This window comes from Odocoileus virginianus, chromosome 2, assembly GCF_023699985.2.
Source record: "Odocoileus virginianus isolate 20LAN1187 ecotype Illinois chromosome 2, Ovbor_1.2, whole genome shotgun sequence".
In the NCBI taxonomy this organism is placed as follows: Eukaryota; Metazoa; Chordata; class Mammalia; order Artiodactyla; family Cervidae; genus Odocoileus; species Odocoileus virginianus.
Window position 1 is genome coordinate 3,006,080 of NC_069675.1, and position 18,868 is coordinate 3,024,947.

The 18,868-nt window shown below is 52.3% G+C and overlaps 1 protein-coding gene across 3 annotated transcripts in view; it reads right to left on the reverse strand.

The window, feature by feature from the left end:
* The window catches only part of FAM178B (family with sequence similarity 178 member B), a 103,280-nt gene extending 84,804 nt beyond the window's left edge, over positions 1-18,476 (reverse strand). For all 3 annotated transcript variants that reach the window (XM_070474490.1, XM_070474487.1, XM_070474483.1), the window contains exons 1-5: positions 18,430-18,476; positions 8,745-8,814; positions 8,147-8,568; positions 7,105-7,166; positions 4,032-4,127 (exon numbers count right to left, since the gene is read on the reverse strand). In XM_070474490.1, the coding sequence (XP_070330591.1) occupies positions 4,032-4,127; positions 7,105-7,166; positions 8,147-8,568; positions 8,745-8,790 (626 nt within the window). In that variant the 5' untranslated portion in view covers positions 8,791-8,814; positions 18,430-18,476. The remainder of the gene's footprint in view (positions 1-4,031; positions 4,128-7,104; positions 7,167-8,146; positions 8,569-8,744; positions 8,815-18,429) is intronic.
* Positions 18,477-18,868: the final 392 nt, after the last annotated feature.

The window sequence follows — 18,868 nt, forward strand, 5'->3', positions numbered from 1 at the left end:
AGGGGACACGGCCAGGGGCTCCTGTGAGTCTCTGGGACCCAGCAGCCAGCGCCGGAGATGGACAAGCTGAGCTGGGGGCCCACCAACTGCTAGAGGAAACCTGTCACTCTCTGGCCAAGTGACCCAACGTAAGGAAGGTCATCCTAAGGATGAAACGGCACAACAGATGGGAATGCCATCGGAAAACCGGGTGGATTCTGATCTCACAAACTTCAGAAACAGCCTCAGCAAACCACTATAACAAATGTTTTGTTAATTTACTAGCCGTTTGAGTTTTTGAGTCTCTACGGCTTCCTATGTCCGAAAAGAGTTGGACACGACCGAGTGACAGAACAACAACGGCTTCCTAGGCTGCTTTCATAATTTTAGAAAAAGCACAGATTATTAAAAGTCTGTAAGAACCAGATTCATCTGTAAAGAGCTCTCGGCTCATGACCCCAAACCATCGCTCAAAGGGAGTTCTGTGATATTAAATACAATGTATGTGCATTATGAAGAGCTCTGAGATGACTCTAATTGAGGACTTCCTGTGCAGCCCAGAAGTGAGGATAAAGGATGATGCTGTGGTATAAATATCCTCCCCTCCCTGACACTGGCACACACATACAGGGCTTTTAACTTTAAGGACTAGAGAATGCAGGATGTTGTCTGTTCAAGACACAGGCTACCCTTGGAGCAGGAGCAGCTGATCGGCTCGGGATGACTGCTGGCCTTTCTCTGCCAGGCAAGGGTGGGGGTTACGTGACTCCTGGTCACAGGCGACCTGTCCGCCAGATGGGGGCCAGCCCCCCGGCCTGGGCCTCACCCCCTCTGGACCTGTACTCCTGCATGGCCCCTTCCACCCAGCCCTGGCCCCACTCAGGGATGGAAGAGGCTGCCGGGCTTTGTACATCAGTGAGTAATTTTCTTTGAAGCAGAGAACCGAACTGACCCATCAAGATGATCGCACATCAAAACCACCACCTCAAAGTGGCTGTTGTCAGCAGAGGCTGTCTCAGAGTACTACTTGAAAAGGTCACGTGCCCAGAGGACTATCAGCAATTCCAAAGCCTGAAACACCAGCTGCTCAGGTTAACTCCCTTTCTGTGGGGAATTTTAAAAGCATCCAGGCCACAACTTCTAAAATCCTGGATGCACTTGGGAGAAAGGGGAAGAGCTAGAGAGATTATCCAGGCTACAGAGATGTCTTAAACCATTTACTTCCAAGGCTCTCTGTCCAGTGAGTGGGGACCCTGGAAAGCAAATCCCCAGCCCTGACAGAGAGAGAAAATTGCTTCATTACTCATGATGCCACCAAAGCCTCTGGCCCAAACCTGCTGATTCCATGTGCCAGTCAGGGACCCTTTCCCTGCCTCTGGGCAGCGTGTGGAGACAGGGACCAACTACAGGCAGCTGCAGCTTAGTTCTTTAGTCTGACTCTCTGTGACCCCGTGGACTGCAGCCCACCAGGCTCCTCTGTCTATGGATTCTCCAGGCAAGAATACTGGCATGGGTTGCCATTTCCTCCTCCAGGGGATCTTCCCAACCCAAGGATCGAACCCACTTCTCCTGCACTGGAGGTGGATTCTGGACCACTGAGCCACCAGTTAGGAGGCAGAGGTCCCTAATCCAGGCCAAGGGTCAGCAGCAGCGGCCAACTCCTGCCCATTTCAATAAACGAGGCTTTCGCTGCCACACAAGCAAGCTCGCCGTTGCTACCAAGCAGCACAGCCAAGCAGGCTGTAAAGGCCCTCAGAGCCGGAAGGAACTCTTTACAGTTCACACGCTTTACAGACAACCTGCTGAGCCCCCGATCTGAGGGGGAACCATACGGGGTCCTGAGAGACGGGGCCCCGGGGAGTCTGTGTGTGTGGGTGGACACAGGACGCTGACTCAGTGTGGGCATTCCAACCAGACTGCCCAGCTCAGGCCTGAATGACGTCACCCGGACACAGAGAAAGCGGAGCCTGGACAGGCAGACAGTCCAGGACGTGTGGACCAGCCTGCCCCTGGGTCACGTGGGGGCACACGGTTCCCAAGGGAAGGAGGGGAAGGAGGAGGGCGGGAAGGAAGAAGGGAAAGGAAGGCAGGCAGGCAGACAGACAGAAGGATCTGTCCTGGCTCCACTTTCCCCCTCAGCTGTTGCCCAGTCTCCTCTCTTGCCCTCTCCTCTCCGTCTTCTCTGAACCTACTCCAGGCAGGCTCACCCCTGGTCACCCACCCGGGAGGCTCCTGTCAAGGTCACCGTGACCTGCAGGCTGCGCCCTTGGCCGGTCTCTCGACACCACCTTCCCTGGTGATCTCATCTGGTTTTGCGGTTTTAAATGTCACCTACAAATGGTGATTCCCAAGCTGGCCTCTCCAGACAAGGAGGTCCTTGTCTTGGTCTCACCCCAGGGGTCCCACAAGTGAACACTTGTTCCCGTGCCTGCCACCACCCCCAGCCTGCGTCACTCAGCCCTCCCCAATTAGAGTCAATCCCGACATCCATCTGCTCAGGTCTCAATTCAGGGGGTCCACTCTGATTCCTCTCTCTCCCACGGCCTCCATCCAGCTCGTCAGCAAACCCCGTCCGTTCTAGCCTGAAAGTCTGCCCAGAAGGTGCCCCCCCCCCCACCCGTCCTCACTCTCTGGGATTACTACCACGGCCCGTCCCCACCAGTCTACCCTGAGGCAGCAGCAGACCTGCTCAGACGAGTGGCAGCCAGTCTCACGCAGCCCCCAGCCTCCACTCCCCACCTCCGCCCCTCCTCACTGCCCCCACGGCCAGGCCCTGCCAGGGCCACCCCTCGCCATCGCCAGGACTCTGCTGAAAGCCTCCCTGCTCTCGGAGCCCCTGACCCATCGTCCAACTCTCACAGCACCAACACCGCTGACGCCCACGGTCTCCTTTCCCAGCAGCACTGGTCACCGGCTTCCTGCACTCACCACCGCACTGCTGTTTCCCGCCCTGACCCCGAGCAGCACGTGGGCAAAGACCTCGGTCTGGCTCTGCTCCTGTCACACCCCAGAGTCTGCAGGTTGTTGTTCAGTCTCTAAGTCATGTCTGACTCTTTGTGACCCCATGGACTGCAGCACGCCAGGCTTCCCTGTCCTTCACTATCTCCACAGAGCCTGATGCAAAGTTGGCACATAATAGATGCTTGTTGGATAGATGGACAAACAGAGAAAGACAGACAGACAAATGGATGAATGGAAGACTGGGTGCCCTGAAGATGGATGCAACTGTGGTCCTCGGGCATCTCCATGGTATAGAGGAATCCCGCCCTGGTTCCAGTCAATAGGCCAGGAGATTCCAGCCCAGATGATACCTCTGACAGAAGCCACTTCCCTTCCTCACACAGGGGAGGACAAAGGTGTCACGTGACTGTACTCTCTCATTCAAAAGCAGTGTTCTTTTAGACTGTGGCTTGAGATCTGGTCCGAGTTTGGGCAGACAGTCAGGGAAGAACAGGCCATGTTTTATGCCTGTGTGTCCTCAAAGGCCCACACTAGACCCTGACACACAATGAGAGAATAAATATTTCTCAAATTAATGAACAGATGTGGGGTTACAAGAAGGAGGCAGCTTGAGAACCCATCAACAGCACACAAACCGCTGGGTGAAATGGTCCAGGGACTTCCCTGGTGGTCCAGTGACTAAAACTCCGTGCTCCCAATGAAGGGGGGCCCAGATTCAAACCCTGGTCAGGGAACTCAATCCCACGTGTCACAACTAAAGATCCCACGTGCCTGTGTGTGTGCTCAGCTGCGCTCAGTCATGTCCAACTCTTTTGTGACCTCCTCTGTCCATAGAATTTCCCAGGCAAGCAGATTGGAGTGGGTCGCACGACGCAACAAAAATCAAAGATCCCACAGGTCGCAAGTAAGACTCAGCACAAACAAGTAGGTAAATATTAAAAAAGAAAGAAGCTCTCCAAAACAAAGGACAGGTCAGCACTGAAACCCTCTGTTTGGAGAGGCGGGTGTGTGGACTGGGTCCTGAGTGGGCAGAGCCTCCCTCCTGAGGCTGCCCGCTCCCCCCCCCCCACCCCGTCCCCCACCCCCCCTACCTGTGCTCAGGTTTGAGCAGCACTTTGTCTTCATTAAGATCCCAGGCTCTGAGATCAGCACAGTCCAGAAGAAGTAGCTTCCCTTGCTCCTGCTCCCTGTAAGGAGGTGAAAGGTGTCAACCAGAGTTGGCCCAGGGCCTGTTCATCCCGCTCCATCACAGGGCCCCGAGGGCCTCCCGGTGCACGGCCAGGCCTGGCAAGGGACCAGGGAGCCCAGGGCTCTGTCCCTGCACAGAAGCTCTCAAACTCAGGTTCCAGCAACGGGGGTGGGGGTAGGGGAGAGGGCCTGAAGGACGGCAACTTACACCACACAACTTCAGTGTGAAGAGCTGCCTCACTGGAAAAGACCCTGATGCTGGCAAAGACTGAGGGCAGGAGGAGAAGGGGGCAGCAGAGGATGAGATGGTTGGATGGCATCACTGACTCAGTGGACATGAGTTTGGGTGAACTCTGGGAGTTGGTGATGGACAGGGAGGCCTGGCGTGCAACGGTCCACTGGGTCACAAAGAGTCGGACACGACTGAGCAACTGAACACCACCACACTGGGGCCTAGGCCTTGCCCTTCTGCTCCTCCTGGGCCCAGCTTCCCTGACCAGCAGCAGCCTCTGTGCCCACAGCTCCCCGGGGCCTGCCTCTCCAGCTCCAGGTGGCAGCCCCCCAGGGCCTGCTCCTTCCCTCCTACACGTGCTTGCCCCTCAGTCTGTTTCTTCCTGTAGCCCTGAGTGCCTCACCTCCCCTTTCAACCAACCCCACTGCAGGCCCTATGAGCTGACCATTATTTAGCAGAAATCAGCTCCCTCACCTTCTGCCCTGACCACACACAAACCCCGAGGGGCATCAGCCCCAGCTTCGACCTTCTGCGTTCTCATTCCCTCCGGCTGCTGAGGGAGCCCTGGGCGCCCCACCCCTCCAGCCATCGTCCTGCCTGCTGTGGGCTCACCCTGGCTTTGCCCACAGGTCCTCGGTTCTCAAAGGTTTTGTCTCCTGCCCAGCCGCCGTCTTGGACTTGGCTAGCTGGATGATTTCCAGCCGAAGGTGGACAGCCCTTGGACCTCAGGTGCCCAATTCTGAATTCCTTGTCCCAACACAGGCCCCAGCCACCCAGGGCAACAGGTCCCACAAGAGCCAGCTTACCACCACTCTCTTCCTCCCTCTCACACTTCCTGTCCATTCTCCACAGTGCCGCCTGGGCAGTCTCTCTTAAACACATGGGAAAATACATCCTGACCTTGACATCCATCCGTGACTTGACCTTGTGTTCACAAGGCCCCGGTTCACATCTTGGTTGCAGCTCCTGCTCTAGCCTGCCCCCACACTCTGACACAGTGTTCCAGTCCCAGCATCATCTGTCCTACATGCCTTTAGACCTGTGGTCGCTCCCACTGCCCTCCCAAATCTAATCCTGCACGGTCCAAGGACAAGGATCCCCCTGAGGATCCTGTCCTAACCTTCAGGCTGAGTTAGGTGCCCCTTTTCCGGCCCCCTCTGTGTGTGTGCTCAGTCACTCAGCTGTGTCCCGACTCTTGGAGGTCCCCTCTGTCCATGGGATTCTCCAGGCAAGAATACTGGGGTGGGTTGCCATTTCCTATTCCAGGAGATCTTCCCAACCCAGGGATTGAAACTGCGTCTCTTGCGTCTCCTGCATTGACAGGTAGATTCTTTACCACCAGCGCCACCTGGGCTGTGAAATACTAGAATCACTGCATTCAGTTTCCAGGGGAAAATACGATAATGCATGCCACACATGTGTTTAACCCTCTCCAGTGGGGCAAGAACACGGGACTGGGAAAAACAGAGGCCAGTGAGATGTTATTCCGATAAGAACCTGAGCATCCGACAACAGCACTGCCTGTTTCTACATGTACCTTCCACAAAGGCAGTGTGCAGGCACTGAGCAAAAACAACGTGAGAGATGGAAAGAGGACACAGACAATAAGCCTGTGGACAATGCGCTCCTGTCAGACAAAGCGCAGGTCCAGGGTGAAGTCCACCTGTGCCCTGGCCACCCCAGTCCTCACTGACAATGGAGGAGTGGGATTCTAGTGTCTTCACTGCAGACAGGACCTCAGTGCAAGCCGACCACGTCACCTGCTTCCCAGGGGAGAAAGAGCACTCGTACTGGTTTCCACCACCCTCTGTGCCTTCCGAAGGGATTCCGGTTCTGATCCCATGTGACTTTTGCTTTAAGAAATCAACTTCAGGCTTCTCTGGCGGTTCGGTGATAAAGAATCCACCTGCCAATGCCAGGCACACGGGTTCGATCCCTGGCCCAGGAAGACCCCACATGCTGCAGGACAACTAAGCCCATGTGCCACAACTACTGAGCCTGCGCTCTGGAGCCCGGGAGCCCCAGCTCCTGAAGTCCGAGTGCCCTGGGGCCCGTGCTCTGCAACAAGAGAGGCCACCGCAGTGAGAGGCTGGCTCACCAAAACATGAGAGGAGCCCCTGCTCACCTCAACTAGAGAAAGCCCGTGAGCAGCAGTGAAGACCCAGCACAGTCGCAACTAAACAAACCTTTTTTAAAAGAAAGGAAAAAAGAAGCCTACTTCTACGTGAGACAGGCTCACTGTAGCCCCAGAGGGAGGGCGGCTGAACTAGACTAAGTACTACAGGGAAACTGCTCAGGGGCTGGCCCGGGACAGGGCGAGCAGAAAGGCCAGCTCCGTACCCGTGCCCCTGATCCCCTGGCACTGTCAGAGCCAGTGTCAGGCTGCACGTCTCGGCGTCAAGCCCGTCTATCCCCCCACTTCCCTCGAACCCTTGCATGGGAGCTGAATGAGCCCCAGACTGGCGTGAATCAGGCAGGCGTGCTCAGGTGAAGACAGGACCAGCAGTGAGGTCTCCGTACGCGGTCCGGTCCGGCACTCTCTGCCCCGGAGATGCTGTCCTCTGACCCCCTACCATTCCGAGCGCTGGTTATTCACCAGGGCACACGGGGCACTCACTTGGGAGGCACGCTGAGGCAGGGAGGGAGTAGGCTGCTTTATCCTGGGAAGAATTTGCTCTGAGTCTGAGTACGAATGCTGTAATATTACCGTTAACCTCAAAGAAATGAAGACCCTCCCCGCTCACCTCTTCTCCTGCAGTAAGTAATCCAAGCTGTTGACATAGCACCCTGAGCTCCCAGAGGCGAGCTGGCGAAACCATGCGGGAATGGGCGTCAGAGACAAAGACAGCGGGAGAAGAAAAGACTGATCAATGTTAAGCCCTCTATTTAGCTTACTTCTCTGAACAGGCAGTACATTCGCTCGATTAAAACCGTCGGAAAGCATAAGGGTGCACAGCATGAGGACTTCATTTCACCTCCACCCCTGGCCCCCGGGGCCCTCCCCAAGGTGACCTCAGGTGTCCACTGCTGGAGACCCTGTTCACACGGAGAAGCAACCAGGAATGCATCAGACTCTCCTTCAACACAAATGGTAGTGTAGTACACCCGCTATTCCGTACTGAGCTCTGATTTTCAATTAACAGTATGTCTTCAGGGTCATTCCATATCAATACTAAGGAGATAATTAAAAAAAAAAAGACACCACTTCCGTGGTATTCTGAAGTATGAAAATGATGCAATTTACTAGTTCCCTAGTGATAGGCATCTTGGTTATTGGCAATCTTGGGCTATTACAAATAAATAGGTCCTATTCTTAGAATACATTTCCTGGATCTACTGGTGCTCAAATGTCCCCAAAGTCTTCCCAGCAACCATGTTTTTTTCCCAGTTTGAAGTTCATCACTGAAGTTTCCACTTTGGAATTCCCAAGTCGCTGGACCACAAGCCTGAGGCTTTGTGCCTGACCTAGCCCAGATCCACGACCCCAACCTTGGCTGCGAAAGCCTTGAGGGTCCCCGCACCACCCCAAGCATTTCTGTTAGGAGTTAGGGGCAGAAATAAAAGGGGAGACAGCCCAGCCTCGGGGGCCCAAGCTCCCAGTCACGAGGGCCCAGGGGCTGGGGAGAGGTCAGAGGGTGTGGAGAACAAGCCGTGGTCAAGGGGAGGGGCCGGAAGGAGGGTAGTTGGGGTGTGGCTGAAGAGGAGTGGCCACGAGGAGATGGCCTTGCGATGACTCTGGAGAAGTGGCCAGAGAGGGGTGGCAAGGAGGGGAGGCCCCCGGCTTACCGAGGTGTGGGCACCCATCCCAGGAGGTGCAGCCTCTGGGCTGGTCCCTGCCACGGTCCAGAATGGCTCCTCCAGTGAGGCCAGGCCTCCTAGTCGATCCAGGTCCTGGGGCTCCTGCTCTGACACCTTGGGGTGCTGGTGAGCCAGCCTCCTCAGGCCCCGAGGCCTTGGGGCTGGGTCCCCCGAGTTGGCCTGTGGGATCCTCAGGTTCAGGAACTCCACAGGCGGCGGGCTCCAGTCATTGGGGAACGTGTTCCTGGCGGCTTGCATCTTGGGCTTTTTTGACGACTTGGGGGCTGGAGCAGAGGTGGGACTGCAGAGATGCCAGGTGGGGTGCAGAAGCCCCTGGTACAGGGGATGGTCAAAGCAGCTGCCCTTCAGGCTAGGCAGGAGGATGGGCCTGGTGGAGGCGGCCTGGACATCTGTGGATGGGACAGAGAGCTGCGGTGTCCCCAGTGGCTCACTACCTTCCCAGCCCCTGGGCCACTCCGACCGAGGAGCGGGCAGCAAGGAAGGGGAGCCTATCAATTGGGTTTCCCATTCCCTCGTGGCCCCAAACCTCATAAGGGCTCCACCTGCACAGGTGAGAGATACCTACCTTCTCTCCAAGGAAGGTCTAGCACCGCCTTCTCGGGCCCGGCCATCAGCAAGCCACTGGGAGTTTTATCCTGGAAGGAACCACCTGTCAGGTGAGGCTAGCCTTCAAAAGGGCCGAGCGCTTGAGAGGAAGGCCCTGGGCCCCTGGGTGCCCGGGAAGGAACTGCCCTCCTCCAGCTCCACGCCAAGGACCCGGCACATGCTCCACGAACATCAAGTTGCTCAGATCAAGGAGGCTCCACCCAACCTCTCATTTCAAGGACACGATGCCAAGTGTACAGACATCAACATTTTTAAAACCTGTATGAAACGAAAACCAGCACAGCCCCGAGGAAAGGCCGTATCCTAAAACGATATACCGGGACTCTCCTGATGGCGCCAGTGGTTAAGACCCTGTGTTTCTGATGCGGGGAGCGTGGGCTGGATCCCTGGTCAGGGAACTAAGACCCCATACACCACGCAAAATGGCCAAAAAATAAACATGAAACGACATCCTGTGCATTTTGCTTGCTTGGAGTCACCCCTGTGAGGCTGTTTGTTAAGAGGGGGCTGGACAGGGCTGTCTGGTCCCTGCCATCTCCCCAGCATCAGCACAGACCTGGCACATGGTAGGCTAGGTGCATTTCTGTTGGATGAATGAATGAATGATTTCAAGAGACCCCGGGGCTCCAATAAGCCTCCTCCTGTGTTAGCAGCTGCCTGTCCTCAGCTAAGGTGGACCTAGCCACATACACAGACATCTCTCATCATGGCAGGCCTGGGCTCAGACAACCTGAAACACAGATGAAAGGCTAATGTCTGAATGACTGATGATCAAAGGAAATGACAGTTCAGAAAAAAAGCTCACTCACTCACTCAACAAGGGTTCAAACTCAACAATAATAAAAGAAACCCAAATCAATATGACTATGAAGTATTATTCAATAATAAGAAAACAATCAAAAACTTAAAAATTTGTAACAACAAATGCTGGCATGGCCATGAAGACATGCATGACTGTTAGCACTGTCTAACTGGAGTATTCTTTCTAGAGTAATCGAACAATACAAAAATCACTGCGAGATGTTCAAATCAGGCAGTCAGGAACCCTGGAAATCTGTCCCTCCGCAAATGCAATAATTAAGCTGGAAAAACCCGTCAGGACCAACACTTACGGAACTCTTGAAATCTAATAAAAAACTAACAATGATGAGGGGAGTGTTTAAAGAAGCAGGATCTGCTGGATGTAAGTCTGTGATCTGCCTTTTGATCTGACCTTCCCAACACCCCCAGCTCCCAGCTCAGGGGCAGTGGTGGGGGCGGCATTAGTGGTGTGGCTTGCTGGTGCCAGCGAGGCAACACAAACTCTGTTCTTGAAGAACGGTGGTTGTGTGTTTTGACCTGTTTTGCAGCTCCCCAAAGGATCAACTCAGGGCCTTGCTTTTGGTGTACACCCACTCCCCCACTGGAACTGTCTTAGGGCTGGAGTGTCCTGGGTGGCATCTGTTGAAGTCATGCCAAGATAAATCTACCAGTCTCAGCCACCGGGGCAGGGAACTGACAGGCGGCACAAGCGGCCAGAGAGACCGAGCGGCCGGAAAATGAAGGGCTGGGAAGGAGATGACGGAGAGAGAAAGAAGTTTTAAAAGTTCCCATGGGACTTCCCGGGTGGTCCAGGGGTTAAGAGGCCTCACTTCCAACGCAGGGGGCATGGGTTCGATCTCCAGTGTTGGAACTAACATCCCACATGCCAGTGTCATATGGCCAAAAAAAAAAAAACCGGATTAATAACTAAAATATAAGTTAACAAAAAAAAAAAGAGAGAGAGAGAGAGAGAGCAAGAGAGAGAAAATGAGAAAATTCCAAACAGAAAAGTATTCCAAATTTCTAAAATAAATAAATAGTCTCCATGTAAAGCAGAGTGTCTAGAAAGCCACATGCATGCCCAGAACTAAGACATGCCAATGAAAGGCTTGAGAAACCCATAAGCTTTCGTCTCTGTTCATTGTTGTTATTGTTGTTTGGTCAACAACAACAAAAGAATTGTGTCCAACTCTTTTGCAGCCGCATGGACTATAGCCCACTAGGCTCCTCTAACTGTGGGATTTTCTAGGCTAGAACACTGGAGTGGGTTGCCATTTCCTTCAGGAGATCTTCCCGACCCAGGGGTTAGACCTGTGTCTCCTACATTGGCAGGCAGACTCTTTACCACTGAGACTGCTCATTAGGCTCCACATAATCAGGGAGTGAAGGGTGAGGCAGAGTTACCAAAGGCCTGGCTAAGTGTCAAAGGGAGACTCCATCTCAGAACCAATCTGCAGAGCCTGGAAGAGTTTCCTCATTGTTTGGGCTCTAGGCATTTCCGGAAATCTACAAAATCTCCAGCTGGCCATAAAGCTAAAGGAACAGTGACTTTGGTGATCACATACAACAAAATCATTGTCTTCTGGGCTTCACTGGTGGCTCAGATGGTAAAGAATCTGCCTACAGTGCAGGAGACCTGGGTTCAGTCCCTGGATTGGGAAGATCCCCTAGAGAAGGGAAAGGTTACCACTCCAGTATTCTTGCCTGGAGAATTCCATGGACTGTATAGTCCATGGGGTCACAGAGAATCGGACGTGACTGGGCAACTTTCACTTACAAAAATAGTTTTGAAAAGTCATTACATGAACACTACCACTCACAGCCAATGGCAACAGCGAACTCTTATTTCCAGAGTTACTGCATTATAATATCTAACGACAAGAAAACTGCCCCAAACCAAGCAAATGCTTTGGTGCTCAGAAGTCCATGGAGATGATAAGATAAAATATAAAAAGAATCAGAAACTGCTGATACAAGGAGACCAATTCCACATAAAAAGCTGTGTGCAATGAGGGGCTGGGGGGTGAAGGGGTGGAGGGGGAGGCTATGTTCTCCCTTTCAAATCGGTTTCTTTTCTGAGCACAAGTGCTTTCTGTGTCTTCCTAACAATGCAGAGCTCACTAAGTTTAGGAGACACAGCACAGCCTTTGTTCCAGTCCAGAGTCACTGGCTTCAGCCATTCCACTTTTAAGATCATGACAAGCAGCTCACTCTGGTCCCTGAGAGCTCAGTTCAGGGCTCTGGATGGGAAGATGATGTGGTTGCCAAGGGGTGGGCCATCCTGATAAGTGAGGAAACTGCACTTTCACCCCCACATTGAGGTGGGGTGGGGTGGGGAGTCCTTGCTCTTCCTGCATCACCTGAGTGCACAGAGGAAATCTTATCTCCATACTCCAGTGCCCAGCCCAGGGCCAAGCCCAGAAGGAAGCTCATAAAACTAGGTGGACTTCCCTGGTGGTCCTGTGGTTGAGAATCTCCCTTCCAATGCACGGGACGTGGGTTCGATCACTGTTTGGGGAGCTAAGATTCCCACATGCCTCAGGGCAACTAAGCCCACTGGTTGCAACGAGAGAGTCCACACATCACAACTAGAGAATGAGTGCCACAGCCGCTGAGCCCGCGTGCAACAAGAGAAGCCACACACCACCACAAAGACGCAGTGCAGTCAAAAGAAAAAAGAAAAAAAAAAAACAAACTAGGTGGTCGATGCTATTGTACATTTATGTGTCAGCTTGGGCGGCCTTAACAAAATACCATAGGCTGGGGGGTTGCTTAAACCACAGATTTATTTCTCACGGCTCTGGAGGCTAGAAGTGGCAGATCCAGGTGCTGGCAAAGCAGGTTGCATTCCAAGGGCTTTTCTTGAGCTTTGCGGCAGGACTGCCATCTCTCTTGACCTCTCTTTTATGGACTCATGGGACAGGGAGTGGGAGAGAAAGTGAACCTAAGTGTGGGCTCTGGTCTCTTCCTTTGCTAAGGTCACTAATTGCAGCATAGGGTCCCACCCTCATGACCTAATCTAACCCTAATTTCCTCCCAAAGTTCCCATTTCCAAATAACATCACATTGGGGGTGAAGGCTTCAATGCAAGCATTTGAGGGGGAGATGGGCACAGCTCAGTCCTTCGTGATATGCAATGTATCAAACATTGCATATCATACTGTGTACATGCTAGGCACAAATCAAATGAATCAACTTGAACGGACAATATAAATGCAGAAAAGGGAACCACAGTGAGAATACAGCTTGATGAACTTTCACCAAGTAAACACACCCAGGTAACCATGTTGTTGTTGCTGTTGTTTAGTTGCTTAAGTCGTGTCCGACTCTTTCGAGACCCTATGGACTACAGCCCACCAGGCTCCTTTGTCCATGGGATTTCCCAGGCAAGAATACCAGAGAATTCTTTCTCCAGGGGATCTTGCCGACCCAGGGATCAAACCTATGTCTCCTGCATTGGCAGGCGGATTCTTTACCAGTGAGCCACCAGGCAAGCCCAGGTAACCACGACGCAAGTCCAGAAAATAGCATATGCCAGCACCCCAGAGCCCTCCTCACACTCCCTCCCACTCAGGACGCCATCCTCTGCTCAACACCACAGATTTGTCTGCCCGTTTTTTGAATAATGGGTAAATGACTCACAGAGGGTGGATTCTTTTGTGTCAGGCTTGTTTTGTTCCGTGTCATGTTTTCATTGCTCTTCAGTGTTTCATTGTATGAATACAGGCTCAACTCTTCTACTCCAGACGGACATAGTCATTGTTTTCGGGTTTTGACCACTATGAATAATGCTTCCATGAACATGGTTACACTTGCATTTTGTACACACACAGTCACATACCCTCACACCCAGCCACACGCACTTCTGTTGAGAATGCACCTAGGTGTCAAATTGATGGGCCACAGGAATAGTTATGTTCATTTGTGTTAGAAGAGGTCAAACGATTACCAAGAGGTAGAATGGGTGGGGCCTCCCTGACGGGCCAGTGGTTGAGGATCCACCTGCCAGTGCAAGGGACACATGTTTGATCCCTAGTCTGGGAAGATCCTGCAGGCCTCAGGGCAGCTATGCCCGTGCACCGCAACTACTGAAGCCCACGTGCCTGAAGCCCTTGCTCTGCAACAGGAGCCGCCGTAAGGAGACGCCTCTGCACCGCAACTGGAGAAAGACCGAGTGCAGCAGTGAAGACCCAGCGCAGCCAAAATTAAATGAACGAGACGAAGAATTCCACATGACCTGCATCCAAATCCCTTCAATGTTAATATTTCATTATGTTTGCTTTATCACTACCTCTAACATGTGTGCATGCATGTGTGTGTGTACTTACATGATCTTCACACCGTTGAAGAGTACTGACTACTCTGTAGATTCTATACATTTGGGTTTATGTGACACTTTCTCATGACTGGATTCAGATTATATGTCTGGGGCAGGAACATACAGATGCAGTGGTATGTCCTTTTCAGAGCCTCACATCAGAACGCACAGATGTCAATTTGTTCCATTACTGATGTTGCTATTAATAACTTTCATCTCCTGGCGAAACTGATATCTGCCAGGTATCTCCACCACCATATCACCATTTTCTTTTTGCTGTAATTAATCAACATCTTATGAGAAGATCCTTTGAGACTATGTAAACACCCTCTTTCTCATCATACTCTCACTTCCTAGTTTCAGCATCAATTGATGATTCTCATCTCAATTTTTAAGGGGTTGGTTGAAAACTACTGCTTGTTTTTAACGACTTCACATTTTGCAAAGATCTTACAGTAACAACCACTGTGTGTGCAGTGTGCTCAGTCCCTTCAGTCGTGTCTGACTCTTTCTGACCCCATGGACTATAGCCTACCAGGCTCCTCTGTCCATGGGATTCTCCAGGCAAAAATACTAGAGTGGATGCAGGGGCTCTTCCTGACCCAGGGATCAAACCCAAGTCTCCTGTGTCTCCTGCATTGCAGGCAGATTCTTTTACCACTGAACTACCAGGGAAGCCCACAGTAATAACCAGTACTTCTCACAAATCAAATGGAAACTGGAAGATCATCAGACAGTTCAGTCATTCAGTCATGTCCAACTCTTTGTGACCCCATGGACTGCAGCACACCAGGCTTTCCTGTCCATCACCAACTCTGGGAGGTTACTCAAACTCATGTCCATAGGGTCAGTGATGCTATCCAACCATCTCATCCTCTGTTGTCCCCTTCTCCTCCTGCCATTAATCTTTCCCAGCATCAGGGTCTTTTCCAATGAGTCAGTTCTTCCATCATCAGACACTTACCACTAAAACATCCTCAGAGTCCCCTTCAAAGATTAAAAAACAAAACAAAACAAACAAAAACCCCGGGAAACTGGTGGTGGCACCGGAGGTGGCTGCATTCTCAGGCAAAGTGTAAGCCTCCCCTGAAGGCCCGAAAGGCAGCCAAAGAAGACAGAGATCACCTTTCCTCAAAGTCTCCACTTCTGTACAAGCCACCTGCAGACAATCCTGGTGCAAGCTGAGAAAAGAAGGTTGGCATGCTCAAAGCATCTCATTCTAGAAGACGCACACAAGGTCACCCAGGACATGGGGTGGGGGCAGTATCAAGGTGGGCAGATCTGGAGGGCCCTGGGGTCAGCTCATGACTTCTCTGAAGACAAGGAAGAAGATGAACTTTGGCCCATGTTTCCAGGACAGTCTCACTCCTGTCTGTAGCTCTCCCCAGGCTAGGACCTGCTCATCTGCTCAAACACCAAACCCAGCACAGACAACCTGCTACACCAGCTGGAATCCTGCTCTTCTGTGGTTTAACTAGTCAGGCTCTCTGGCGACAAAGTCACCAAGCGAGCTGACACAGAAGCAGGTTCTAAAATGTATAAGAGGACTTTCATTATGTTTTTTAGTCGCTAAGTCATGTCTGACTCTTTCTGCAACCCCATGGACTGTAGCCCACCAGGCTCCTCTGTCCATGCGGTTCTCCAGGCAAGAATACAGGAGTGGGTTGCCATTTCCTTCTCCAGGGGATCTTGCTGACCCAGGGATCCAACCCAATTCTTCTGCATTGGCAGGCAGGTTTTTTTTTTTTTTTTCCTTTTACTGCTGCGTCACCAGGGAAGCCCGTAAGTGGACTAAGAAGTCCCAAAAGCTCATTCTGAAAGCTGAGGGTTAGAAATAAGAAAGATGAGGGCTGGAGAGAAAGACAGCCTCCAGGTTAGCTCACAAACTCAGCAACCCACAAAGTAGCTGCACGGAGGACTGAGGACCGTGAACAGAGTCTTGGCCCAGAACATGATTCCTACGGGATGAAGGCTGACCTGGGCGCTGGAAGACAACCTGCCCCAACGTGTCCAGTACAGTTCCACTCAGCAAACCCAATTTAGCATGTCTGATGCATCAGGCCTTGTGTTGAGCCCTCAGACATCAAAGAAGGGGAAGAGAAGGTCTCTGCCCTTGAACTTGCAGCAGTGGGAGGTGACTGCCAAGAGACAAACCCAGGGTCACCAAGACTCCAGCAGATGATGGAGCCTGGGCCCCACTGCCCCAACAGGTGTATTCAGATTGGCTGGCTGTGAGCAGGCTCATGGGCTAGGGCCACCTGCCCAATGGGCAGCTAAGCCTGGTTGCCGCAAAACACCTGTCACTCCAAGCTAATGCACTGCCAGTGGCTGTACAGCAGTCCGACTTTCCCTATAAAGGAGACACAGCCACCGGCTGTTTCTTTCCTCTCCAACCAACAAAGTAATACATTTTCACGCTTGTGCCTGTTGCTCCTGGCTTCTAGCAACCCCCTCCCTCCAGTTCCTTAAAAACATCAGCATCTTCAATGAAGAAATGAGCCATGGTACAGTCTAACAAGGGGTCATTTTTTCGGCCTGAATCTCCAACTCTGAAAACTGCAACTCATCGGAGCTAAGATAACTCTGATTTTAAATGCCCTGTGGGGACTTCCCTGGTGGTCTGGTGGTTGAGACAAACCAGGGGGCACTGGTTTGATCCCTGGTCTCCGTGGTCAGAGAACTAAGATCTCAAGTGTTGCTCGGTGTGCCTAAAAAACAGAAAAGCACCATGACTTTCTGTTCAACAAAGAAACATAAAAAGCTGCCAAGTGAACGATGGCACAAAGGATGTCACCATCCACCATGGGACCCAGCTCAACATCGAGCTGTGAAAATGTGAACAAAGATGCATTCCAGAATCAATTAAAAGGATAATTATGGTTAGTCAACAGGCTCCAAGCACTGCGTACTAGGTGTCGAGACAGGAACGCACGGGGGAACAAAAGCGATGATGTCAGGGCCCTGCGCCAGTCAAACAGGGAGACACACTTACTGCCTGAACTTTACTTCTGTTGTCTCCCTCCCAAGCCCCAACCACCCAACATCCAGGGCCTGTTCCTCCTCGTTCTTACACATTTTCTTTCCAGGTTAAGAAAACCATCTTAGGGAATTCCCTGGTAGTCCAGTGGCTAAGACTCCAGGTTCCCAAGGCAGGGGCCTTGGGTTCAATCCCTGGTAAGGTAACAAGCTCCCACGTGCTGCAGCTAAAGACACTGTATGCTACAACGAATACCGAAGATGCTGCATGCCACAACTAAGGACATAAATGTTTTTAAAAGGAAATCATCTTAGAGCATGAGTCCCTGGTCCAGCCATGTTCCCTCCTCCCCAGTCCAGCCTAGGAACTGGGGTTCCATCTTCCAAACACACCCCACTGTAGGCTTAGTGCCTCCCCAAGTCCTTCAAACCCAAGCCCAAAGCTTTTAATGTTTGGCCTCTGTTCCCAGCCTCTCCTACTCTTCAGCATGCTCTCATGTGTGATTTCAGCACATCACCTCACTCTTTTTGTTCTTTTACTTTCCAGGCTACAAGAAAAATAAAACAATCTGTCTTAAAACGTGACTGCCAGGCCAAATAATTATAGGTACCAAAGTGTTTTGAGCCTTTGGTATATAAAGAGATCCAAGATTAACTCATAATATAACTGTGCTTCTTATGAAGATCACTTCTTCAAGATGCCATATTCCTAGCACCATGCTTTATATCTGTCTTTTTAAACAAATATTTAATAGCTCAGGAATGTTAAGTCAGGGCAGAGGCTGCCATCAGCAAGGACCCAGCTCAAAATGGGAAAGATGAAGCAAGATGAGTTTTATCCACAAAGAAAAGCCAAAGAGTCTACAGCATCGTAAACCACACATCCATCAAACTGGGAACAGGCTGGGAAGAGAAAGCCTTTCTGGAAAGAAAAACAACAGTGACCCTTTGTGCCCTGGGAAACATGAAAAACAAGCAAACAACAACAAACCATCAAATCAAAACATAAACTGATTCCAAATCAGTCTGAAGAAATTTCCACCCCTAACAGAGCAAACCATGGCTTGGCGACTGCGCCACCCGGGGAGAGGAGGGCCTGGCCTGTCTTGGTAGAGGCAATCCCTATAAACAGATCAGAGTCAAACACAAACACACCCGTAAAACAAAGGAATCCATGAAAATACAAGACAGGAGGAGAGCTGACCAACACTGGGCTTGGGAACTACTGTGGTTTCGCGGGGGTTGGGGGTGGGTACTGTGGCTGCCATGCCGCTTGAGGATCCTTAGCCTCAGTTTCCTCACCTGTTAAATGGAGCTGACCAGCCTACCCCTGAGTCACAGGGCCGAAGGCCACACAGGGAGCCCACACCATGGAGGCCTGGCAGGGCGGGACTCGGGAGGGCGCGGGTGCTGGCAGGGGACCCGGCCAGCTATTGGGGAAAGGGAGTGGGTAGAGGCCTCTAGGGTGGTGGGGGTGGAGGACGGGGGACCGGCGGGCCGGGTGGGGAAAGGCGCGGGTCTCCAGGGCCTCCCCGCGCCCAGCGCTGACCTGAACACAGCAACAGCCCCTCGCTTCCGGCTCCGCGATGGCTGCCCTCGGCGCCCCCTCACCCCGCCACTTGCAACACACATGCGCAGTCCAGCCACGTGCGCGTCACGTGCGCGCCCTCTAGGGTGCGCGCCTGCCTGGTGGCTCAGCGCTACCGCCTGCTTCGCTCCCGCTGCTCCTACTCAGACCCCGCCCCCTCAGGCAAATCCCGGAGTAAGTCGCTGAATCCTCGGGGCACGACGGCTTCCATTTTACGGTTGAGGACACCGAGGCCCAGGGGGAGAGGGCCACTTGCCAAAGGCGCACGGACAGAAGGAGGTGGCTTCAAGATTTCATTCCAGAACAGACCTGCCTTTCCCACCTTTTTGGTCCTTTTTAAACTGTGAGACCCCACAGGCCTGGTGTGTTGAGAACACTCGGCTCATAACCACCAACCACG